This window comes from Falco peregrinus, chromosome 13 (genome assembly GCF_023634155.1).
Source record: "Falco peregrinus isolate bFalPer1 chromosome 13, bFalPer1.pri, whole genome shotgun sequence".
Classification (NCBI taxonomy): Eukaryota; Metazoa; Chordata; class Aves; order Falconiformes; family Falconidae; genus Falco; species Falco peregrinus.
This window is the reverse complement of record NC_073733.1, coordinates 19,070,527-19,095,112: the sequence shown is the minus strand read 5'-3', so window position 1 is coordinate 19,095,112 and position 24,586 is coordinate 19,070,527. Positions and strand designations below refer to the sequence as shown.

The 24,586-nt window shown below is 35.5% G+C and overlaps 1 protein-coding gene across 2 annotated transcripts in view; it reads left to right on the top strand.

Annotated features, from left to right (window-relative positions):
* The window catches only part of PCDH11X (protocadherin 11 X-linked), a 508,533-nt gene extending 484,320 nt beyond the window's left edge, over positions 1-24,213 (top strand). For both annotated transcript variants that reach the window (XM_027785685.2, XM_013298578.3), the window contains one exon: positions 19,568-24,213. In XM_027785685.2, the coding sequence (XP_027641486.1) occupies positions 19,568-19,959 (392 nt within the window). In that variant the 3' untranslated portion in view covers positions 19,960-24,213. The remainder of the gene's footprint in view (positions 1-19,567) is intronic.
* Positions 24,214-24,586: the final 373 nt, after the last annotated feature.

Here is a 24,586-nt window from a genome sequence, read left to right as displayed (position 1 = left end):
TTGCTTGCTTTATTTGTTTTTGATGGACAAGCTAAAGCAGTAACTAATGTAAAAGAAGATGATCCTTCAGGAGATGAAGAACCCTAGTCCAATAATTTACAGGAACTAACATGTTCTTAAGAGCTCACACAATCCCACTCAAGGTTTCAGGGCCATTTTAAAATCTGAATTTAAGCAATACTTTTCTGTGCCTCCTCTTCAGCAAGCCAAATGTTTCCCTTCATCAATTTTTGGTAATATGATAAGCTGTGCATAAAATAAGTCAGAAAAAATGGCTCTGCAGTGAACAATGCATGACTGGTGAGTGATAGCAAATGGTACATACATTTCAGAGAAGTAATGAATCACATGGTACATGTATATGAACACATCAGATTCTTATAGAGGGTCAATGGACAGACTGAAAGGCAGGTGTTAGAACAACTTGTTTTTCCTTTATTGTATCATTTTAAAGTTGTTTGTTCCCTTAGGCTACATCAGATATTTATATTCTTTTCCAGAAGTTTCTTGTTACATTCTGTTATATGACAGAAATACAGCAACTATTAGCTTTAATTTAAATATATACTTGAAACTATGATCTCTGGGCATTTTGGTTTTTTATTATTATTTTTTAATACTTATTTTCTTTTTTTTTTGGCATGTCTACATGTGTGCATTACCATTTCAGGCTAGCTGGCAGCACCAGCAAAAGTTCTGAATGCTAACTTTAGCTGTGTTTAAGTCATGAAGATTTTGTGACAGGTTTTTGTGCTGCAAGAAAAGAGAAGCTTATATCCAGGATGCTAACTGTGAGCCTGTGGGATTTATGAAGCACAGTTGTATACAAAAAAATCTTTGGACAAATGGCCTTTATACTGGGTACTTAAGGCTCAAGTTAGAAAATACAGTTTTCTGAACAGACCTTTGGGGTGGCCAGCAAATTGTTGGTTGTGAAGGTGAAACCATGTAATGAAAAGTCTGCAATTAAAACCTGATGGAGCAGAACTCTTTTAGAGTACATTTTGCTTTCCCCACTTGTCTTTTTTCTTTCATGAAAGGAAAGATAGTCGTATCTGTTTGGTTTTGTTGTTTTTTTTTTTTCCTTTTCTTTGAATTACAAGAATATGACTGTTCAGTTCAGAACTTTGATTCTTCAAGTTGACATAAGCATAGGGGCCAAATGTGAAGCTCTTTTGTTATAAAGAGTCAGATACCCCTTCCTCTCTCTCCTGCTTTGTAGCAGTCCTCAAACCCATTTACACGCTGTTACATAATTATATTGATATAATCTATACTGTACATGAAATGACAAGGTCTAACCCATTTTTATATGCTGCTTAGTTCTCTGTATATGCAACATAGTCTTTCTAGCGAAAATGGGGTGCAAGCTCATCCAAGGAAATTCAAGTATGGCATTGCAGTAACGTGGCTTGAATGCTTCTGCGGTCACAGAAAAGCTGCACAGTTGCTACCCTGAGTCCCTGTTGCTGTAGCCGTAATGGTCGTTATGCCTGAGCTGCCTGGGTATAACTAAATGAGCTGAGCATATTGGGCTGACTGAATAGACCTCTGTGTAACTGTACGTAGCTGTACATAGCCCTTCTGAATTAATTCTTAACTTTCTGCCATCTGTATGATAACAATTTGTAAGATTTACTTTTCCACAGATGATGATTGTATTGGAACTAGAAAGGGAGAGCAGACTTCCTGCTATCAAAAGTATTTTATACTTTCTTCTGCATATGTCTCCTTCCCTTCTTTTCATTAGCTGTCTCTGTATTTGGCTTGTTCCCTAAGGAAATAAGTATTTAACTTCGCTGCATAGAAATTGTAGCCTGTCTGTAGTGGTTAGGAAGGAAAGGTTACAACCCATGTCAGAAATACCCAGGGGAAAAAAAAAAATCTTCAAAATAAAATATTCATCAGAAATAGGAGCACAGTAGTTCTGAGAAATGCTGATGCATGTGTCTGTTTGTAATTACTTATAGCCCAGTCTACTATTAGTTTACATACAAAATGCTCAAGATATTACAATGGGAATAGTTTTAATTATGGTTCAATCTATTTTACAAAATAATTGAAGTTTCATTCTGAGAAGCACTTTGAGGAATTTCTAGAAATTTGTTTACCATATAAAATTTTATGAAATCATTAAATCTTATTAAATTAGAGTTAATGATAAATTTTAAGATATATCTTTTGGAAAGATTTGATATCATATCAAAGCACATAAAATCCTGGAACTTCTAGTGGTTTATTAAAATAATGAGCTCTTCATCACAGGACTATTTAAAGTGTATATATATGGTTTTCTGATGTTGTGTTTGGTTAGATTTACTAATGACCACGAAAGATAAATCATTAATATGCCCCTTTTTTTGTTGTACATTTTGAAATGTACAACACAGTGCTTTGATGCAGAGAGAACAATGAATTTTTGCTAATATATGTTGTGCCCTTCAGGTTTCTTGGGGTGCCAAGGGCATCATTTACTACTCTGACAGATACACTTTGAAAGCTTAGTATAACATCAAGTGTTCAAGTGTGCAAAAATCTGGTATAAGCTGTCTCAAGTTGGGCAGCCAGAAATGATGGAGACTGCATTATTTTGCTTAATTTCTTTATGCCTCAGTTTCCCAGATGCAAATAGCCTCAATAAAGCAAATAATGCACATGGGATATGATTCATGTTCATGAAGATTTTGCTTGTGCTGTGAAAACAACAACAAAGTACACAAGGAAATGAATAAGTCTGCATTGAACCCAAGGCTTTGAAAGTATTAATTAAAAAGGTGTATGGCCACATGCTGATTAGAGTAGATAAAAAGAAATATTGAATAACTACTTACTCTCTAAATAGGGCCCAAGGGTCCTATGAGAAAAATAGTGTATGATAATTTAATTAAAGTTTGCATCAAAACACATATACACAAGGGAGCTGAATTAATATTACAGAATTTGCACTTCCTAACTTTTCAGTGCTTCACTGGGAAAAGTTAACTCTTTTTAAATATAGTAGTTCTCCACTATGACATAATGTACTTATCGGACACTTGGCATATTCACGTCACTGAATTTCTTAGATTCAAGACATTAATAAAGGAAGTATAAATCTTGACTCAGAAATACCAAATATTGATACAGTGCAGTTGGAAGTACAATTCCATTGGATTCTGGAATATGATAGAGGGAAGGGGGGAATGGGAGCTAGGATGTATGTTCTGATTGAGTCAGCCAGATAAGCCTATATATTTAAACATATTTGAGCACTGATATTTATGATTGTACTCATATTTAATAACCTCTGTAAAATGTCTAGGCAGAGACTGATGAGTCTTCCATTTCTTGGGCAGGTCTGGAGTGCTCTACTAGTGGGTTTCTTTTCCCCCTTCCCTGAGGAAATTTAGTTACTCAAGTCTTGAAGCTGCATAATTACTCAGTCTAACAAAACTAGGAGCAAGGAAATGGTTCTAGTATGTGCGGAATTAAGAGTATGAGTGTATGAAGTGGAGTAACAGTCCCTTAGGGAAGCGGCCGTGTCCAATATACAGCAGTGCCAGTATAGGAGAGAAGCAATTCTCCCTATGCTGCAGATGGGGATGAAACAGTAACTGGATGAAACAATAACAACTAGAATATTGACTATAATGCAGTGATTAATCAAGTGTTTTCAGGCTTTAAAGTAAATCTCCACAACCCGTATTACAATTACAGTGGTACCACATTCATGACAGTTTCACAGTGCTTTCCAATTCTACTGTATAATAGACTTATAATGGCAAAAAGTATGTTATTTTTTTCCCCATTCTAATAGCATATGAAACATGTTATAAATGCTGTTATATCCAGCCGTTCCTGGAATTCAGATAATTTGTACATACATAGAAATTGTGGTATAATCTTAGTTGTGGATTACCCAAAATCTATTAATTACTGTTATAGAAGGGTTAATTACAACAAATTGCAAATAAAATAACTTGGTGTTACATTATGCAGCATTACAATGAAGCCCTTGGCTGCATGGACCTGTTGATTAACAGTTTGTGACCCTTTGAGTATCGGTACCGTTTCTGTACAGCTCTGAATGTCGCCGTCACTCCTGGTGCCCCTCGGTATCTCTAGGCTCTGGCATGCAAATGATGGCGAGCAGAGCCTTAATGATTGCTTCTGCCTAAAGGCAGCACAGAGGGTGAGAGAAAGAACCTCTGAGTGTGAAAGTAAAAAAGACTCAGTGTCAGGACCCTACATATTTTGGGAGTTAGACTTTTGGAAGGGGGTGATGGTGGTGGTGTTTGTTTGTTTTCCCCTTAAGACTTTAATGTCCTTTTCTGCAGTCATTACAGTTTCATCTCCCAGCATTCCAACAGCCCAGTTGGTGGGAGGCTTTTTCCCAGCCATGATAAATTATTCTCTGTCAGAATCCAAATCTGCCTTTTCAAGTCTGATCATTTTTGATGAATTTATTCTGTTAACATGAGCTTGAATAGAAGCAATAGAGGATAATAAATTAACTTTGAGCATATTAATGACATCTCTAGGAGAGTATGGATGAATTAAGGAATAAATAGATGAAAGGTTCAATAACAGGCCGGTGAACACTTAGTCAGCAACTGAATGGTAGCTTTTCATTTAGGTCCTTTGATATCCTATGGTTAATTAAAAACCATAGAAAGGTTTTAAAGCAACCTTTTGGAATACATACTAAGTATGAACTCCTCCTGCCATCCATACTAGCTGTAGAGAAGGCGGTTGTCAAATGTATTCCACTGAAGCTTAGAGAACATCAGAACATTCAGAAATTCAGGTTTGTACCCTCTTAAAAAGGAATCTGTGTGCCAAAAGTAACAACAGCTTTCTATATGCATCTGCCAGAGCAGCACTTACCCCAGACTTAAAATATCCTTTCTGTACAGCCTATGAAAAAATAAATTATGAACTTTGTAGATTTGCTGTTATAAACTAGAGGTTAGGGTTGTATGTGAACTTCTGTTCCTAACAAGAACAGTTGTGATTTCATCTTCTTTGGTTAACTTTAACATGTCCCTGCCATGTCGAGGATTTCCAAACCAGGTTGCAACTTAGATTTTCAAAAGAGCTGGATGCTAAGCTTCAGTGACTTTATAAGAACGGAATGTTTCTTAAATCTGTTTCTAAGGGATCCTCTGTCATATGCAATACAGAAATGGCTGATTGAGGCTTACGTACTACAGAAAGTGATAAGTTTCTTGACAAATCTGATTGCTAGTACTTAACCTCATTTAATAATATATGTTAGGCTTTTATTAGCCAGCTATAGTTATGCCAAAGCTTATCAAACAGGAGTGAACATTAGTCTTTTGTGAAGACAGTTATGGTCTGTTAAATATATAAAACCACAAATTATTGTTTTATGCTAGGACATCTTGTTATTCAAATAAGGCTGAGTCAAAACTTAACACCTACTCTGAAATCTGAAGCTTGACAAATATATCTCTCTTCAGAATCCTCAATACAGACACACATAGGCAGTGTGTGGTTATAAGATGTTTATATAATTAAGTTTATAAAAGCATACTTTAAAGAGCAACCAATTTTTTAATTCCTGTTTTAAAATGTGTTTATCTTTGAAGTAATAGAATTTAATTTCCTGAACAATTGGATACCTCATGTAGTTTAACTTTATACCCCCACAATTTTATACTTTTTGCGTTCAAAATAATTTCTTACAATGGATTAATAACAACAAATGCACTACCCTGTTTCAAGCGTCATCATAATCCTCATGGCTGCAGTCACAGAACCTGTCTTGACAGCCATTGAAGTGGGCTGAAAAGATGAGTCAGCAGTTGCTCAGTCCCACTCTCTTGGCTGATATTACTGACCCTAAAATCTTACAGAATAATCACAATAATGACTCTTCCCTAACACTGTCTTTTTAAAATTACATATGTTATAAGAAATCCTGTTCTATAAAGAATTATGTCAAATGTTGATCTGGCTCATATTATTCCAATCATGTGTCAGTTGTCCAGGTGCTGAGAGAATCACCTGGTTTAGAGAAGGAAACTACAAGTTTACTAATGCTACAGGGTAAAATTGGAATATATTTATATTTTGATTGAAAATTATTTAGGAGAACAGAAAAGAATATTAAAGAAAATCTGAAAGTCCCTGTTGGAAGTTGTTGAAGGGAAACTGAGGATTAAAACTAAATAGCATATTTACTGAGAGGTAATTCTTTTTCTTTCAGAAAAGGAAAACAGGGAATCTTGTTTATATATTTCTATCATGACAGCAAAATTCCTTATGCCAAAATAGGATTTTGCTTATTCCAAAAAAAATGCCAAAAAATTCTCAATAGTTGGAAAAGTGATACAAGAATGTTCCAATGAAACAGCAAAACCTCAGTGGACAAACTGGTCACAACTGAATGTTTAAAGAGATGGCAGCTGTGAAAGTATTGCCTCATCAGGATGGCGCCAAAATGTCCGAGGGTGCTAGCAATGCCTGTAAAGGCCCAATTAGGAAGTCATAGCCATCACAGCTAGTAGTTTTGAACTCACAGGAAAATGATGGAAACTCTAGCCAGACAACCTTTTTCTTCTTTCAAATGTCTCTTCTGAAAGAGGCTCTGAGCTAATGTGAGGAGATTGCTCCAAATCACTCAGAGCCATACTTCTATGCCTGACTGGAGCACAATGAAGTTTGGATTATGCTGTTTTAAATTATCACCCATTTGAAGTAATTTTCTTTATAAAACAAGATTAAAATGACTGTAATTCAAAACATTTTACCTCAAATTGATGTGAAAATTGTAGTGTTCATATTATTTCCATTTTTCAATTTGACAAAACATTTCACTGCATGTATAAGCTTTTCTGTGTTGTCACTGTTTTAAGAGTGAAAATATCATTTTACTCTGTGCATTTTACTCTTTCCTGATGCGTCTTATTTCTTAACACTACTTATTTAACTTTTTTAAAGCCTGTCTTTATATAGTCTATTGTGGTTCCTGGAGAAAATATAAACAGCTTTAGGAGGTTTGCTTACCTCATTTCTACCCCGCACAATAACAGTTTATAACTTCATATTGTTAAATTTGGTCTTTGGTCTTTGCACATGCCTGATGGTGAGAGAAGTGTTGATGATAAAGCAAAGCAAAGAAGAATTTGAAGTTTTAGCTTGATAGAGTTGAAACTCAGATTATCGTGACTGTTATTTGTATGGAACTTCCTTTCATTTGTTTTCATACTGATAATACCATAGTAGAAAATTCTCTCCATAATTTTTTGCTCAAGGTTTCACGTCTCCTGAAGAAATCATTTAGGGAAAGGATAGTTTTTTCTCTTCCTCAGAAGTTTATTTCATGATCAGGCAATTATATCAGTAACTCTTTTTTAAAATCAGTGAATTCTGAGTTACTTACTTAATTTCCCTATTAATAAAGGTATTTGTTTCATTTAATATAGAGTGGTTCTTACGGAGTGCTTACAAAGTTCAGAACAATACAGAAAAGCACTAGAAAATTAAGTGACTTTCAGAGGTCTGTGGCTAACTTATTGGTAATGAGAATTACAACTAGGAAGTTCCTTGCCTAAAAATACAAATTTACTTGTTTTTAAATCATACTGTATTCAACTGTCAGTGCAACAGAATGCCAAACCTTATCACTTAAAATAATAGCAATATATATGTCAGCTATCAGACCCTCAGACTCTGGAAAAGAGCTGCTTTTGTGCGCTCAATCTGCAAAGGATAATTCATTCCTTACTAGGGGGTATGATTTCATGAGCTGAAAGCTTTAACTAGTACATATGTATAGAGTAGATTTGAAGTGATTATGGAAATGTCACCGCAGGACAATACATTATTAGTAGTCCCTCATATGTTGTATGCTGTCCCCTTATGTTTGCTGATAATTAAAAAGCAGATTGGGATGCCATGGTGAGGATCAGTGCAAAATGTCCCTTTTATCATTTGCAATAAATATGAAATACTGGTCTTTCTGTATCCTTCAGTGATTGTTCTATTTGCGTTGGTGACAAATGACATCTTTCTCCTTCTAATGTGCCTGCAGGGTTAAACGACTTTATTATTATTAATGAGTCATTGCTCCAGCTGCCCAGAAATAGAGGGAGTAGGAAACATAAGAGATTTAGACCTAAGTAATTACAAATGTAATTATTACCTTTCAAATTTCATTTTTATAGCAATCACAAAGTTGTTAATCAAACATGACTCTTTCCGTGCATTCACACTTTTTGGGGTCTTCGTCAAAGGAATGAGTAGCTACGTGGTTCCACTGAGGGTAGTCTGTGGCAGATTGACAAAGTGGTAATGACAGAAAACTGCTGTGAAAAATTGGTTAGAAAATGTTGTCTAGTCATCGAGGAGTCTGTGGTTCAGATGATTTTCCAAGAGAAACTGCATGATTCTCTTGGAAATATGAGCTGCAGCCATATGGAGGAGAGTGTCCTCTTGGGGAGGGCAAAAGCTGCAGGAGGGGAATCCTTGTGTCCCGCGGAGATGGGAGATGTCAAAGTTTTACTCCTCCAGTCCGTCCTTCCACAAGGTTGTAGATTGTCATTAAGGAATCTAATAAGCACAACATGGTAATTAGACACTTTAGGGGAATTAAAAAGTGTGCCCTCTTGGCCCTGCAGTAGTTACCCTTATTACATATAATTCTGGATTGTCAAAATTTTAGGTGGAACACAAGGCTTGTTCTTTTGTAGCAATGGTAAGGGAGTCACAGGGAACTTAGAAAACAGAAATGGTTCCACATTGTGTTAGACAATGTTGCAGATGCTGTGAAATGTAAGCAGTGCTGGTTTTCAGAATCATCTGAACTTGAAATTTATTGTTAAATGGAAAATCTAGTGAAAAGCTTTGGAGAAATGAGAACATTTCCTTTCAATAATATTGTTTCTGCGTAAGGTTAAAATATTAAGGATTCCCATATTTTTAAAATCTAAATGAAAATAAAATGAATAGAGAAAATGGAAATTATTAGTTTCTGTACTTTTTCACCCCAAAATGTCATTTGGGTCAACACTGACAAAGAACAATTGAACTTTGAAACTACATTTTTGATGTAAAACTGTTTTGTCAAAAAAACTCCAGCAAGTTTTACTTATGTATTCAAACGGAATAAATAGATTTTATATTGTTGATGGTCCAATGAAATATAATTTTGAATAATCATAGTGTGTTACTTAGGTATCAGCATAGGTGACTATTGTAAAAATGTTTAGAAGTATTCAGAGAATAAATAAAGTCATGTTATTAATAATAAAATCAAATATTTTTTGTTTATATTCTAATAAAGAAAAATGCTTTTCTTTCCTCCCCCCCCCCCCCCCCTTGAATTGCAGTTGGAGTTACAGCATAAAAGCCATAGAATATGTTTAGATTGTTGTAGGGTTTATTTTGTTTGCTGCTCTAGTGGCCTTTGACTTTAAATTTATGTTCATGAATATCTGATGAAAACACAGTTTCAAAACATCTTTTATTGTCTAGCTCTTAAGTTATCACAGGAAAGATATGTTTAATAGCTTACTTAGCATTTTGATTTTTATGGTTTCCCTTTGAAAATTAACATTTCATTAAAGTGTCTGAACCGTGAACAATTGCCCACTGTGGTTCAATTAATTTAGAAGAATTTCTTAGTATTCTACTTTAGATCAAACTTTTGTTTATTTTTACTGCAAAGTCAATAGAAAGAAACCGGAGCCGCATTTGGCACGTAGCTACATCAAGAAACTCTTCCTGAAGTGAATAAAGGGTGTAAACACAGATCTTTCAAGTAGAACCGTAGGTCTTTGATCCTGCACCTGTCCCTTTCAGGAGCTGTCCTGTGTGAGGTGTCTTAAACATAACTGAAAATGAGCTGCTTCTTGTCCCCTTCTTCATCACCCTGCCTGCATGCTGCTGAGGATGACTCACCTGATCTCCTTATTGTCACAAGCAATTCATTATCAGAGTGGTATGGATAGTATAACAATATTTTCATGTAGGTCTGTTATCAAGAGTAAATGTTACTGACCTTATTCCACCTAGAAATTCTGTTCCCTTCTTATCTTTTTGAAGTTCATGCTTTTTCCTATCTCTGAACCCAGATCTTTGTTCTCTAGCCAGAGAACCACAAAAGGTAATTGATTTTTTCATTACAAAGTCTGCAGCCTAAGCTTTAAATGTATTTTCTGCTGTTTCCACACAAAACGGGTTTATGTATATTCAGTGATTCTTTATGAATCCTTTTGAGATATTTAGTGATTTATAGTAAAATCAGGAAAATACCTCTCCTTCATATACATACTCAATTTTATTTAAAACTTAAACCTTAAAAACTGAATATAATACAATCTGTATAATTACATTGTAGATATTGTAGACAAGAATTTTCCTCTTTTTAAAACTTAATGTAGATATTTGAATGCAAGTGTGAGTGAAACTGAGGACCCTCTTTAGCTAGGTTTGAAGGAGAGAGAGAACAGATTTTAAGTATTATCAGTCGAAATTACTGCTAAGTTTATGTATTTGCCTATGGATTAGCTATACAAAGCTGCATTTTGAGGACTGCTCATTTTATACTTTCAGACAATCTTTCTGTACAGACAAAACCTCAAGCTCTTTGTATTGTTTTAATGTATTGTTTTCCTGCTTTTATTGGGAAAGTGTAGTAACGGCCATATTTCCATGCTACATTTTCTTGCTTTGTTTTATCCTTTTAAGATGATCAGTGCCTCTTAAAATAGTATTGGTCCGCTCCTAAATTCCCCAGCAAACCCACGTGCAGAAGATTCTTCTCAACGTTGAATTAAACGAAATAACATACTGTGTTGAACTGACTCTGGAATAAATAAATAAATGAATTTAAGGAAATACACATCTATTTAATTGGTGGTAATGAATCCCTATATGCATCCCTAATGAGGTATTTGAATAATGATTTGATTACTACAAAGAGATATATAAATGATATTTCAGGGTGTACAGGGTTACCTTGTATTCGTTAAGTGATTTTTCTGTCTTAGTCCCTATTCTGCTTTAACATGTTTTGACTAAATCACTTTTTTAAGATAAAAAAATATGCCTGCATTATGATAATGAGAAATAGTTAATCAGTTATTTCTATTCCAGTTTTTATCTTGTATTTTGTGGTATTTTTAAACTTTTTTTTCTAATACAGTTTAGCATAGACAGTTACATAGTAGAAGTAACTTTTTAGATGGGAATAGCCAAAGGCTGTTAATTCCCGAAGAAGCAATAGGCACAGCAGAGCTTGTCTGACATTATGGGATGACTTCCACTTGCATGTTTAAGAGCAGCTTTTACTGAGCATCTGAAATTTAATCTCTAGAAGTTCATATGTGGTATGGTATTCTGCATAGATCTCCTACATCTCTTATTTCAAATAATGTTTAAGGATGTTTAAGAACGTATAAAACTAGGTTTTATATACGTATATATGTGTGTGAGCTATAAGGCTTTAGAAACATCATCGTATGAGAGAATTTAGTGAAAGCAGTGTTGTACATACTGCTTCAAACTCCCTAATAATGCTTGCAGGTACACTAACAGTACTACACTCGTTTTCCCTGTAACATGCAGCATTGATAAGCACAGCTCATCTTCCAGGGAAGGCAAAAGGGTTCCAGTCTCAGGAGCGCTGAGGGGTGGGAGCGGGCGCCTGTGTGGTGCTTAGCTGCCAGCCGGGTCAGCCCACCACTGCAAGGCAAAGCTGTTACCTGGAGCAGCAGTCATGCCAGGGGGGATAATTGCTGGGTATCTACAACTTTCTGTAGACTCTTGTTTCCCTGACTGCAAGAATTGTATCTTAAGAGGCTTAAAAAGAAGTTTTACATGTCAAGGGAGAAATTTTGCTGCGTTACCAATGTCCTAATGAAAACTTGTACTAAAAATGTTTCTTCTTCCAGGCACCAGCTAAAAAAGTGACAGCTGAGGCCCTTTTCCATCCAGCATATTTCTGTAGGATGTCGGGTTTGTTACATAAACTTCACAGCAGTAGAAAAGCTTAATACCTATTACCTGAAGTGCATAGTCTTCTCGGGTATGGGGGAAGAAACACAAATTTCACTCTTTACCGTGTTTCCAGGTCGCAAGTCATTGCTGGAGGATGAGCCATTTTTCACTGTGTAGTTTCACCTTGTTTAATTTATTTTAATTTGAATTTATATTCTGTGCTAAATAATGAACCGTGTCTTAATAATTAATAAGCTTCAGTACAACTGTGAAACATTTAATTAAATATTAAATAAAGCACATTGTATCACCCAGTATTGTAATCAATATACTAGATTTTAGGCTAAGTTATGGTTAAAATTCTCATTGATAACCCAATATACACTTTGTAGGATAAGAAACGTGCATCCTTTGCAACTTACCATATTTTTTTTGCAAAAATCAGCAACAAAACATGGACATTAAAGATAAATACAGTTGGACTGTTGAAGCGGTAAGGGTCAGTGCCATGTATTCTACAACCCTGTTACGCTCATGTTCATTAGGCGGAAACAGAAGAGGTTGTGGAGGGTTGGGAGCTTGGGGTTTTTTGATGAAATCTCTTCCTATGGAAAACAGCAGTTATTGAAATAGAACTTTCTATGGGAGCACTGCTTTTAGACCATTTCTTGGTTCCGATTGATACAAGATTGAAATTCCAGTCAGAATAACAATAAGAGATGACTTAATGAAAGATTAGTGTGCTTTATTTATGTGGCCATTATTTGTGAAGGAAAGATTCACTTCACTTCACCAGCATAGTTAATTATACAGGAATTACCATATGCTGTCTTTTTTTGCCTGGTACTTCCTCCATTCCCTGTCTTCCTCACCAGCTTGCCCCAGCCATCTTTGTTGTTTGCTTGACTGTTTGAATCCAGGTGCAAAATACTCACACCTCATACCATTGAGGTTTTATAATAAGCAGCCTAACTGATGGCAGTTTTTAGGATTACATTCAAATCAAAAACTATGACTGTTAGGATATAAATTGTGTGCACTAGAATGGAAGCAGAACTTACTCTTGCAAGATACCCAGCACAATCTGGCAAGCCTAGGTAGGACATGAAAATGTGTGATTTCCTCATGCATGTTGAATCCTCAGAACATCTGGAGGATCAATCTTCCTCTGAGTATGACTTCTCACAAGCAAGGCAAGCTCTGTACACACAGCTGGAAACTAAAGTGGTGTGGCCTACTTGTTCTTTGAATAAAAAGGTTCCAAGGCTAGAGCTTAAGTAACTCTTTTAGGTTTTTAATTTATTGAGACATATACGGGAAATAAAATATTCATGGGAAACTTCTCCCAAAGGTACTTTATTATTAAACCAAAAAAAAGTAGGGTATATTATAGCAGCAGCTATTTAAGGTTTCTACATTCAAGCTTCTTCCTCCTGACCTTATTAAAGCAACCCAGTTTACACTAACAACTATTGTCCCCTCCCTTTTTTATTGTTAATGTCATTTCTGTTCTTCTCATGTAGTGGAAACTGCTCAGTGATGTTACCCAAGTGGCTACTTTTGGTCACCAGGGTAATTCTGGACTATAATTTCCCTATATTATGCTTGAATTGCTGCTTAGATTTAGTACCACATTTAGTAAATACACATGGGCAAAAAATGGGGGGACACAACCCATTCCTTAGGCACTATTGGCTGAGATGAGTAGTATAAGGTTGTCATCTTCATCACTCTGGTGGGTTCCTGCTGAGCACAGAGCACTGGAAGTGCAGTGGGAGCTGTTTAATACGAAACGCTTCAGTAAATGAGAGGCACTTCTGGATGCTGACAGAATAGCATTGGCACTGCAAGCCATGTTATTCATATATGTGCTGTGTTGTGAAAATATGAAAAATAACTCAGCAATGGCATAATTATGGGCAATTTGCTTAATTGCTTGCTAATTGTTGCTTGCTTTATTATGAAACAAGAGTGCTCTAAATGTAACACTGGATGGTTTGCATCCAAAATGTGTCAAATTCAATGCTGGCTTTTCATTAAGACTTCAGCTACACAGCTTTAAAATGCAAGCACTCTATATTCTGTGTTTTATTTTGTTTTCTTATTTTTTTAAAAAAAACTATCTTTGAGATTTTCTTTGCACAATTTATAAGCTCCTAAGCTTGCGTCAGTACAGTGCAGGGGGACAGGTTTTGACCATCTAATGAATCTGAGTACTTTGCTAACGAATACATGTACAAATGACCTTTGATCATTATTATACATGTGGATAAAGGTGGAGATGTTTTAAGGCTTCTCCAGGAGCTCATGTTCTTCATTGTTTAACTCTTAGAAATGCACATGTCCCTTTTAAAACATGCATTCGGGGTTTGTGTTTTATTAAGGGATATGTGCAATTCTGAAAGTTTGGCCTAAACTTTTGGAAAAACTATTTATTCTGTTTTGACTGAAATCTCCTGCTTTGAGCAGAAGGTTAGACCAAACATCTTCAAAAGTCCCTTCCAGCTCCAAGTCTTTTTGTGATTCCATGATGTGAGTGATGACTTTTATGGCAGACTGAGAAAGGGACCAGCCCTCTTGATGTTGTGTTATTAGTGTGCCTTCCTTTTGGGGGCAGAAGGGAGGGCATAGGGGTAGAAAAGAAAGTGCATCGTCTGTACACCAAGTATATGTTTCAATGATCTTAAAGGTCTTTTCCAACCTGAGTGATTCTATGATTCTAGCTTTTCAGCATTCTGAGACTGTTGATAGCACAGCTGTACTAACAGCCTGTCTTCCTTTAAGAATTCTCCATGAGAAAAAATCTTAAATCTGGAGCATAATATTAAGCTGAAAATGCCAAAACGGGCAATACGGAGCCACATCTTTTGTAGACTGAGAGGGAGAGTAGCACTGTAGAGTTTTTTTAGCTTTCATCCCCCAAAATCAAAGACAATAACCAAAATTTTTATTTACTATCTATAAGACCCCACACAGATCTTATAACCACATAAAGTCTGTAACCAGAACAGGAAAAAAATATCAAATTGTTTTGACCAAAGGATAGTTATCTGGCAAAGTTGGAATTCTACATTTTCTTAAGTGAAAGTAAATATTCTTACTGAAAACTGATTTGACCTATAAATGATAAAGACTGTGGAACAATGAAGAAAGTCTTTTAACTATTGTGCTTTTTAGTTATATTTGACAGTTCTGATCCAAACATTTCATAAGAGCTGACAGACAAGTTCTTTAAAATGTTCTTAGTTCTGTGGCAGACAATTTAAAAAATAGTTTCATTCCTAAAACAATCTGGAGTTTAAATCAAAGTGGTAAACTCACATGTGCATGAGTGTGATCTATTCTATGAATTAACAATTCTCTTTCATATTACTTGTATGTCATGGTTGAAGAGTCTCCATGTAGCATGCAAAAAATTATAAAAATAAGGGTTTCTTACTGAGTAAAGCAAAGAAATGAGGTAGCCTGGTAAGAGTTCGATGGAATGTATTGTTTATTCATAATATATGGAGGATATGTAAAATTCTATTTCCATTTGTAAACCTGTCAGGTCTTATGTAAGAAGATGCTACTAGACACTGAATTCCAGTAGCGAAAACCATCATTTCTTCTGAAATTATTCAGAGACAGCAGGAACCTTCTTTTCCTTGATTGGTAGAGGCAGATGTCACAGATGTTTCCTACCTCTGAGTACTTACCAGACTATACAGAATAATCACCTACATTACTATTCCCGAATGAGAGAGAAGGGCTCAGAAAATTTTATTTTCACCCACATTTAGCAATGACTTGCAAAGATGCAAAATAGAAAAAAGCTTAAAGAGTAGCAGCTAGAACATGCCATGGTCAATTTGCTCAGCCTCTGATAAATGGCTGCTTGAGCACTGAACTTCACACTCACCCAGCTGCCTGGCTTGAATTCCTCCTCAAATGGTCCTCTGGGATGCTCGGCTGAGTCAGCCAGAGAATCATTTGTTTAAAGTAGGCAGCAAGTGGTGGAGGAGAAGCCAGCCAAGGTGCTGAGGACAACACCTAGTGCTAGTTACAGTGACCTCTTCGCATGTTAAGTCTGTAACAGAATATTTGGAAATCAGCTGCATTCTTTTGGAAGTTGGCATGATTAGTATAATACATTGCTGACATAAAGCTCTCTTCTCTGATAAAATAGGGAATTGTAAAAAATGTATTTTTAATAAGTAAAGCATAGTTTAGATGACAGTGCAGTGCCAGTGCCAAGTAGCTATTTAGAAGGATTTCAGGTGCTAAAGAAGCAGGAGAATGATGATTTGCTAGGAAAATAGAAAATGAATTAGTCTGACAGAAAGAAGCTACATTTCATGGCCTGGAAGAGCAGGCAAAAAAAGATAAGCCCTGGTGAATATTCATGCGGAAGATTTTCTATATTTGGTTCTAGTTTCATTCAAAACCAGATGAATTATGCTCTAAGAGTCTTTTACTTCATTGTGCTAAAACACGTAGTATTTCATACTGCTTTTTTTATTTATTTTTACTTTACACCTGACAAAAACTGTTTTGCATCCCAGTTATCCTTGCCAGGACTATCTACTACAGCAGATCAGTTGATGAGATTTTTCTAAGTTTCCTTTAAATGCAGATATTGGGGACCTTGCCTGCCTTACACTGTATTCATCGTGGCACCTTTAGTTAACTTGGTTTCCTGCAGCAAACCCAGTCTCCTAAAGACTGCCTCGTGATTGCACTATGGCATACATGCAGATGATTTGGATTAAAAACCCCACAAAACCATGTTATTAATTAAAAAACAAACAAACAAAAAAACCCCAAAAAACACCCCAAAAAAATGTACTGCTTTTAAAGTTAGTCTAGGTGTTATGGCTAGAATTGTTTTTTTTTATTTTTTTTTTTTTTAGTGAGTGCAGTATATTATAAAACAAAACTTCACTTCCTGTTGGAAAAAAAAATGTCAGACATCATACAGAAATGTACCTGGTTTTGCTAAATATGTTTTATTTCCTGTTCTGCAACACTGCAGAGGTGCTCAGTAGAAAAGGGTCTTTTCAAAAATAAGGAGAACTGTGTATTTTACATGTTATTAATCGTAAGTGGTAACGACAAACATACATGCATTACATGTACCAAATACCAACGCTGAAAGATTATGAGTGTATCTTCTAAGGAATCCTGCATTGCAAGACTGTTATATAACAAAACCCCAACTCAAAGCCAGAATAATTTGTATTCATAACTTATGATTATGCCCAGGATGATTCTAAATTTTTTGGTGGTTTTGTTTGTTTGTTTTGGACAGAATTACAACTCAGATAAAAATATCTCTTCATAACCAGAATAAAGACTGTCATTCTGACAATGTTCTTACTCTTAGCGTGATAGCATGTTCCAAGTCTACAGGTAGTCTGGCAACACATGGCACAAAATTACTGTCCTACTGATCTGTTGAGATGGTGTAGAGTAAAGTTTATAAATGAGCTTTTATTTCTGCAGTTATCTTGTCTAAGGCTCAAATGTTATTTTTTTATTGCCAAATGCTTCTTTTGACGGCTTAGTTTTGTTTACTCTCTTACTGAATTTAACAGTAGTAAATATAGTATTTATTTTATATATATATAAGATAGTATAAGTATTGTAACCGCTTGCTGCGAAGAGCTAGAAATGCATACATATTATTTCCAAATAAATAATTATGTGTTTTTCAGTTTAACCAAATTATTAGCATTTTTAAAATTATTAGAAACCCTTCAGATAAAAAAACCCAACACTGAGGTACTGAGTATCAAAAGGGTTTTTTTTCAATAAATACAGAAAAGATCAGTTTCTGTATAAAATGGGGATAGCTCCACGTTTTGTCAAGGTTGTACCTGATCTTAATGAATTGCCTTGATCAGAAGAGAAGCAAACCTGGATAATTAAGAGTTTAACAAGACTTTTATACACTCAGATTTATGTCTGTAATAGCAGATAGTAGTACACAGAAAGGTTAGACTAATTTACCAGTAGTAATTTTTTTTTTTACAGGAACTATTGCCTCTGCTGAATCGTTTCCATATTTATGTCTCCTATTGCCATCAAAACTGGATTAGTATTTCAAAAGCAAGATGCCAAAGCTTTGTCAGGATTACACTGAAAAACACTGAGACGAAATGACTGAAGACAAGTTCAAATGTCAGTAATAAGGCAAAATGGCATTTATACACAGTGACTTGTCTAAGTGGCACATACTCATACAGTGTACTTAAGGAGAAATAATCAAGAATATACCATTCATGATACAGCAAGCAACCAGTGTATAGTTAAACATGGTAGATTTTAAAAAGATGTATTCTGTATTTTGGACAGCAGCAGTATATATTTCAATGCCTGAAGGAAAAACTTAATTCATTTGTATTGAGATGTAACATGGAAATATGTATTTGTACTTTGTAACTTTACACAGATTTGAACATGTGAAGTATTTATATTGAAACAGAAATGCAGTGTGGGTTTAAACATAAAGCTCAGAGGGTGAGAGGCTCCTACTCAGAACTTGTATTGCTATAAGTAATTTCTAACAGCATGCATTCTCCATTGGTTATGAGCCAGAGTTCAATTTTAAATGTTATATTCATGAAGATAGATATTAAAAATATGTACGTATCTTTCGTTGGAAAGTTTTCTGAAGACAACACAGTGAAATATCTGATCAGCTACTTTTCTTCGCTCCTGATGTGTTTCAACCATGTACACAGCAAGTGAATGCAAGATTAACGCATATAATATGAAAACTATTTCAAGGAATGATTTGTAGAAGTTTAATTCTGTTCATTTGAATATACACAACATGGTAAAGCCACAGTTTAAATGAAACTGATCAAGATTGTTTATGTATTGCAAAATACGTCTTTCAGATTTCGTAGTTTGCTTTGCCTTTGAACAAACTATAATTTCTCTAATCCTTTTTCAAGGGCACAAACCTTGCTTCTACTGAAGAACTCGTGTTTGATTATGAGTAAACTACAGAGGTTACAGCTTCTTTTGCTATTACCCTTTGATTTTTCAAGGTTTCCAGTATCGAATGCATGGAGAGATCAATTCTCTTTAAAATAGCTCTTACACTGTCTTTCGTTCTTAAAGCTCTTGAGTGCATCTTTGAAGGCAATGTACCATCTTTGGCTGCATGTCCAAATTAATTTTGTTTTGCCTATAGCAAAGCAAAACAATCAAAAAAACCCAGTGTTAAGAGAATGTTAAAAAAAAATCCTAATTTTATTTTTTTTCAAGTAGTTGTATGCAAATATATAAAATTATGGTATTAGGTTATTATAAAGCTTTCAGTTTTATTGCACCGTTTCAAAAAGTGAAAAGGCCATTGTAAGTAGAATGTATAAGGGCTTTTGTTATGTAGCTGTAACGATGGTATCATCTGTTCATTAAATATTAACTTTTTTGATGATAGCCAGTGACAACACTGTGCACCCCAAACCTGCAAACACCTAAACCTTCACTTAAGTTGGACACCTGGAGGTATTTTCTTTCTAAACTGTGGCCATTATTGCAGAACTGGGATTGCTTTGTTGGCCTTGATTCCCTGTGCACATCAGCCTTCAGAACTCTGATAATGTCTTCTCTTTTTCCATTCTCCCAGCTATCGAAGTAAACCTCCAGAAAGCCCTGGCTGAAGCCTCTGAAACCTGCACGCAGGAGTGTCTCATCCTAGGCCATTCTGACAACTGCTGGATGCCGCCTGCGTTGACACAGTACCAGCAGTCCAGCACCTCTTTGCCATCGTTCGGCTTCCAGCAAGGCTGGGGCCGAGGCGCCAGGCCTGAGGGACGACACACTCTTGGGAGGCCCCTTCCCAAGGACGACACTGACAAAGGCCAGGGTGGGCCCAGGCCCCAGTTCTACAACACCTGCGAAAGACATTGCGCCAGCGAAGATCCTGTCAAAGTCATTCCTCTGGCAAACTTCGCCGCATCCCACCAGGCCCCGGTGTCTGGGAGCAGCACTACGTTTATACATGAGCACCAGCTATAAACGCGTATCTGATAAACCCATTATTTCAGGCTTTAAGTGTGACTGTACATAGTCACGGCCTAACGCTGTTCTTAGCACACATACAAACTTGTTAGGCTTGTGAATATTTATGTATATAGAATCCTAAATTTGAAATTGAAAAGCTAAATCCTTAGAACTTAGTTAAAAGAAATTTACCGTAGTTATTGGTAAAATCCACAAAATGGGGACGAAAACCCGCAACCCATAAGCAATCAAAAGAAAAACACAAAATCCTGTTCCATTTTCTTATATGGGCCATATAGTGCAAATAGCTCCCAGCAGTTCTTTCTCCCTGTTGAAGGCAATTTCTTAGTACAGTTTGGGGAATATTACAGTCTAAATTTAGCTTGCTCAGCTTTTTCTTTGTTGTTATAATTTATAGCATATTCATAGATTTCATTTTTCATTTGCTTTAGCAATAGAGATCAAGTGGGCAATTGCTCATTTGTTTACCTTACATAATAGAATGAATAAGATCCTAAAATCTAATTCTTAGAAAGGATGGTATATCTTCCCACCAAAACTTATCTTTTACATAATCAAGTAAAATGTACTCAGAGACATGACAACTGCTTTTCATGTTAATTTTTACTAGCTCAATCTACAGGTATTTATTCTTTGAAAGAACACAGTAGATGAAATAGAAGGCTCTCAACTAGGCTTTTCTGTGTGAAATAAACAACACGATGATGATAGGATATGCAAGATCAAACCTGGGGAAAAAAACATATTTTTTTTAATTTTCAAGATTGTCCTTTCTACAATAATGCAAGCAACAATATGATACATACTATGCTTTTCAAGGATTGTCTGTTTCTAACTTTTTAATTGTATTTTTTTCATCTTGCAGAGCTTGCTTTGGCTACTGTTCCTGTTAGCTGAAAATTACATGGGCACTGCTGAAAACAGTAGGGAAATGGGGTAGTTTTTTTGGCTGATGCGATGTCGTGGCTGCAAGCTACTGGTGTTTAAAAGAATATTGTAGTGATGTATGTGGCTTTTCTTTACAGCTATATTCACCTATTGTAAGTGTTCAGTAAAAGGTTAGCTATAATATTAGTTACTTTACCACAAAGCTATTAGACGGAGTACTCATCATTGTGGCTTAGTTTATTAGAGAATTACTAACAGTTCTCAGCAAAGAAAGAAGAATCTAGGTAATGAAAACAGGATAAATGTAATCATAAACACACCCCAACCATAGAATTTGATCAAGTCTAAAGATGAGGGATTTTTTCCAGTTTTCTGTGTACCAGAGGATATATTCTCAATAGTGGCAGAATGAAGCTGGTGAATTCTACAGTGGATGAAAAGGAGGTTCCTTAGATGAAAAAACACATTTTCCTTCTAGTGTTTTGTTGCTGCTTAGCCATTTTGTCATTTCCATTATGTACATACCAAGATTTTTTTTCATTTAAAAACTGCATAACTTTGTTTAGTTTTATTGCTACATTAAGTGAGACAATCGAAGTTGTTTGGAGGGGAAAAAAAACAGTGTGTGAATATTTCCTGTAGATAAAATTCTCTGTGGGCTTCATATTATAACTTAAATCTGTAATTTATAAACAAAACTGTGTGTAAAAATGCTGTAATATTAGCTGCTTGTAAAATTTACAGAAGTTCAAGTTGTTGAGGGTTTCCAATGAATGCTAAAAGAGCTTTTCTTATGTGCCCAGCAGGTATAAGTAGCTTTATATATCGCTGTCCCCACTGTAAATCTATTCAAATCACATTTAGATTTTATGTGCAAAACAGAAGATGCTTCACTTTTAACCTACTGATAGGGTTTAATTAATGAACATCAGATTATCTAATGATGTACTTCTTTCCTTTTCTTTTTTTTAATGTAGTTTTCAATAACGTTTAGCAAAGATGTGGCACACTGGCTTCCAGTTGCATGTAAATCCTGGAAAAAAATAATAATCCTTTGGGTACTGACACAACTCATTTCCAATTCCAGGACAATTAAAAATTTGACAAATTCATTCATACATAATATATACAAAGCCCTTTGTTGTTTGCTTTGGAGACATCAAGATGAGAAAATTTAGCAATCCTTTTCAAAGACACGCAAAAAAAGCTTATCTGTAGTTTACACAGATTTGCCAAACATATTAATTGTGCAGATTTAGAATAATGCTGACGGTTAATGCTTCCTATTATAAGCAGAGGGCTTTATTTTTTATTACAGAGGGCTGCCATACCAAATGTTTACAGACGTGGCAGCTGCATCGAAAAACTAAATTTTTTTGCCTGTAACATTTCTTTTCTGACTGCAAATTGTAACCAAAATTTCCTGGCAAAGAATTAATTTCTACAATTTTAGGATTTTCATGGGAAAAGGTGAAGGAACCTGTATCAGCATTTTTTCATAGGTAGGGGAAAAAACACAACAAACTTTACATTTGAATGTTTAGGGTTTTGGTGTGGTTTGTTTTCCCTAAGGTACAAAAGCAATTGACCATCCCCTTTATCTTGAAAACAAACAAACAGAAACCCAACAAAACACCCAAACCAAACAACAAAAAATTGCTTAAACAAAAAGCATTTTAAAGATGAATCTGATTATAGGAAGTATTAAATGTTATATTCATGAAATTGTGTTGTGATATTCTAAAATTCTGTCAAGTTACAGAACAATTAATTGTAAATATGTTTCATCGGGAGTTAAATGGCTCCCTCATTTTTATATATTACATATCTAATATATAAAGCTATGCATCTGAGACAACATTTTTCTGAGTGGCATGTCAGTATCCAGAGGAATAATGTTACTAGAGACTCTACACATCTTGTCATATATATAAATAATTTATCTAGTACATAGACTGTATATTTTTGTGTAATTCTTTTTTAGTCATTTAACTTATTTTATCTTACTTGTGTGAATTTGTGGAGAAAACAATCCTATATACAATATACAGTAAAATGGTAGTTACATGATTAGATTTGTTTCATACAGTGTAACAATAAAGGAAAACCTTTGCCTTCAAAGTAATGTGTCACACAGTCTAGCCTAGGTTATTCCCCCCCCCCCCCCCCCAAATATGCTTGTTGCACTGCTAAGTATTGCATCAAAGCTATGGGTAATGGTGGCAGAAAGGTATTTCTTGCCTTATTGTAAAGCAGTCAATTATTAAAAAAGAAAATTAAAAAAAAAGAGCTGAAGTTAAACTGTTTGAAGGAAGATATGCTGTTCCTTTTTTTTCCTAAACTGTGCTGTATACTGAAGTGTAACTTAATTCTAAAGAAAGAATAATTAGGCCTGTCTGCTTGGCCTGAGAGAGACTACGGAGCACCTGCTCTCTCTGGGCTGTGAGCTGGCTGGATGCAGGTCATTTAGCTAATTATCATGGCAATGAGCCCATGTTAATAGGACCTGAGGGCTTATGAACGTTAGCGTTAACAGCTAGCTTGACATAACATTAGTTACATGGTTCTGAATGTAGCCAGGTGTTTCTGCTGGGCGTAGGGCTGGAGGAGAGTAGCCACTTCATATGAGACGTCTGACCCTAGTGTGTATGGATCTGTTTGGGGTTTTTGTGAGAGAAGTGAAAATTGGCTCTGCTGTATTCTGAGCCAGCTGTAATCCAACGTGGAGCCCCGTCAGCCCTGAGCTAACGTTATGAGCCTGCTTCCAGCGTGGTCAAGCCAAAGACAGTAGACTTAATTTCTGGTGAGTAAATAGTGGACTATCTCAAGGTTGTTTGATTCAAGCTTATAAAGTTTGAAGTTTTTAAAGCTTGAAAATTTACACTTGACTTTGTTTGCTCAAGTTTTGCTTTTGCTGATTTAATACCAGTCCTTGATGCATGGTTATCAATTAAATGATTGCACTGCAGTTTACTACCATTGTTTAACTGGATAAATAAGAAAGGATTGGTTTCAGACACAAAGTTGAAGGCAAAGATTTTATTTGGTATACATAGGAAAATTGTGTATAACTTATGTTATCCCTAGTGAAGAAAGAGATTGACAATTTCTTGTAAATATTTGAGTTTGTATTTCTGGGAAATCTCCCTGCTCTATGGCATACTGCAGGATCTGAGAGTGAGCAGTGTATGTCTGTGTATTGAAACAGCCCTAACCACACTCCAAATCATGCAGCTGGACATCGTATGCTACAGTCCAGCAGCATTTAAAGTCCAGTAAATTTGCAGTAGTTCTATTTCAGGTTTCTGTACAGCATGTTGTCTTGTTAATTACAATGCTTATTAATAAACTAGATCCACAAAAGCAGTTTTCTCTTTTGCACAGTTCTCTTTGTGTTTCTGAAATATAAGGGGTTTTAAAGTGTTCCTCCCGCTACACACTTCTCTCCCACTTCCAGCTTTCCAAAACTCATTTATTTGTGGAGCCCGAAACTGTCAGAAAGTTAAGAAAATTTAACTTTGTTTGCAGTTGCTTCATGCAGCTGAGTAGCAGGCTTTTGGTAAACAGTAGAAACATTCACACACAATGTGTACAGCAATCTAGCTTTATATTATAGGACATATCTAACATTTCTGTGTCATTTCTTTTCATACCAAGCTTCCTTCTTCTACTATGCCTCTGATACGCTTATAGAAAATCATTATGAGCTGGAGGCAGAAGTGTTTATGGCTTT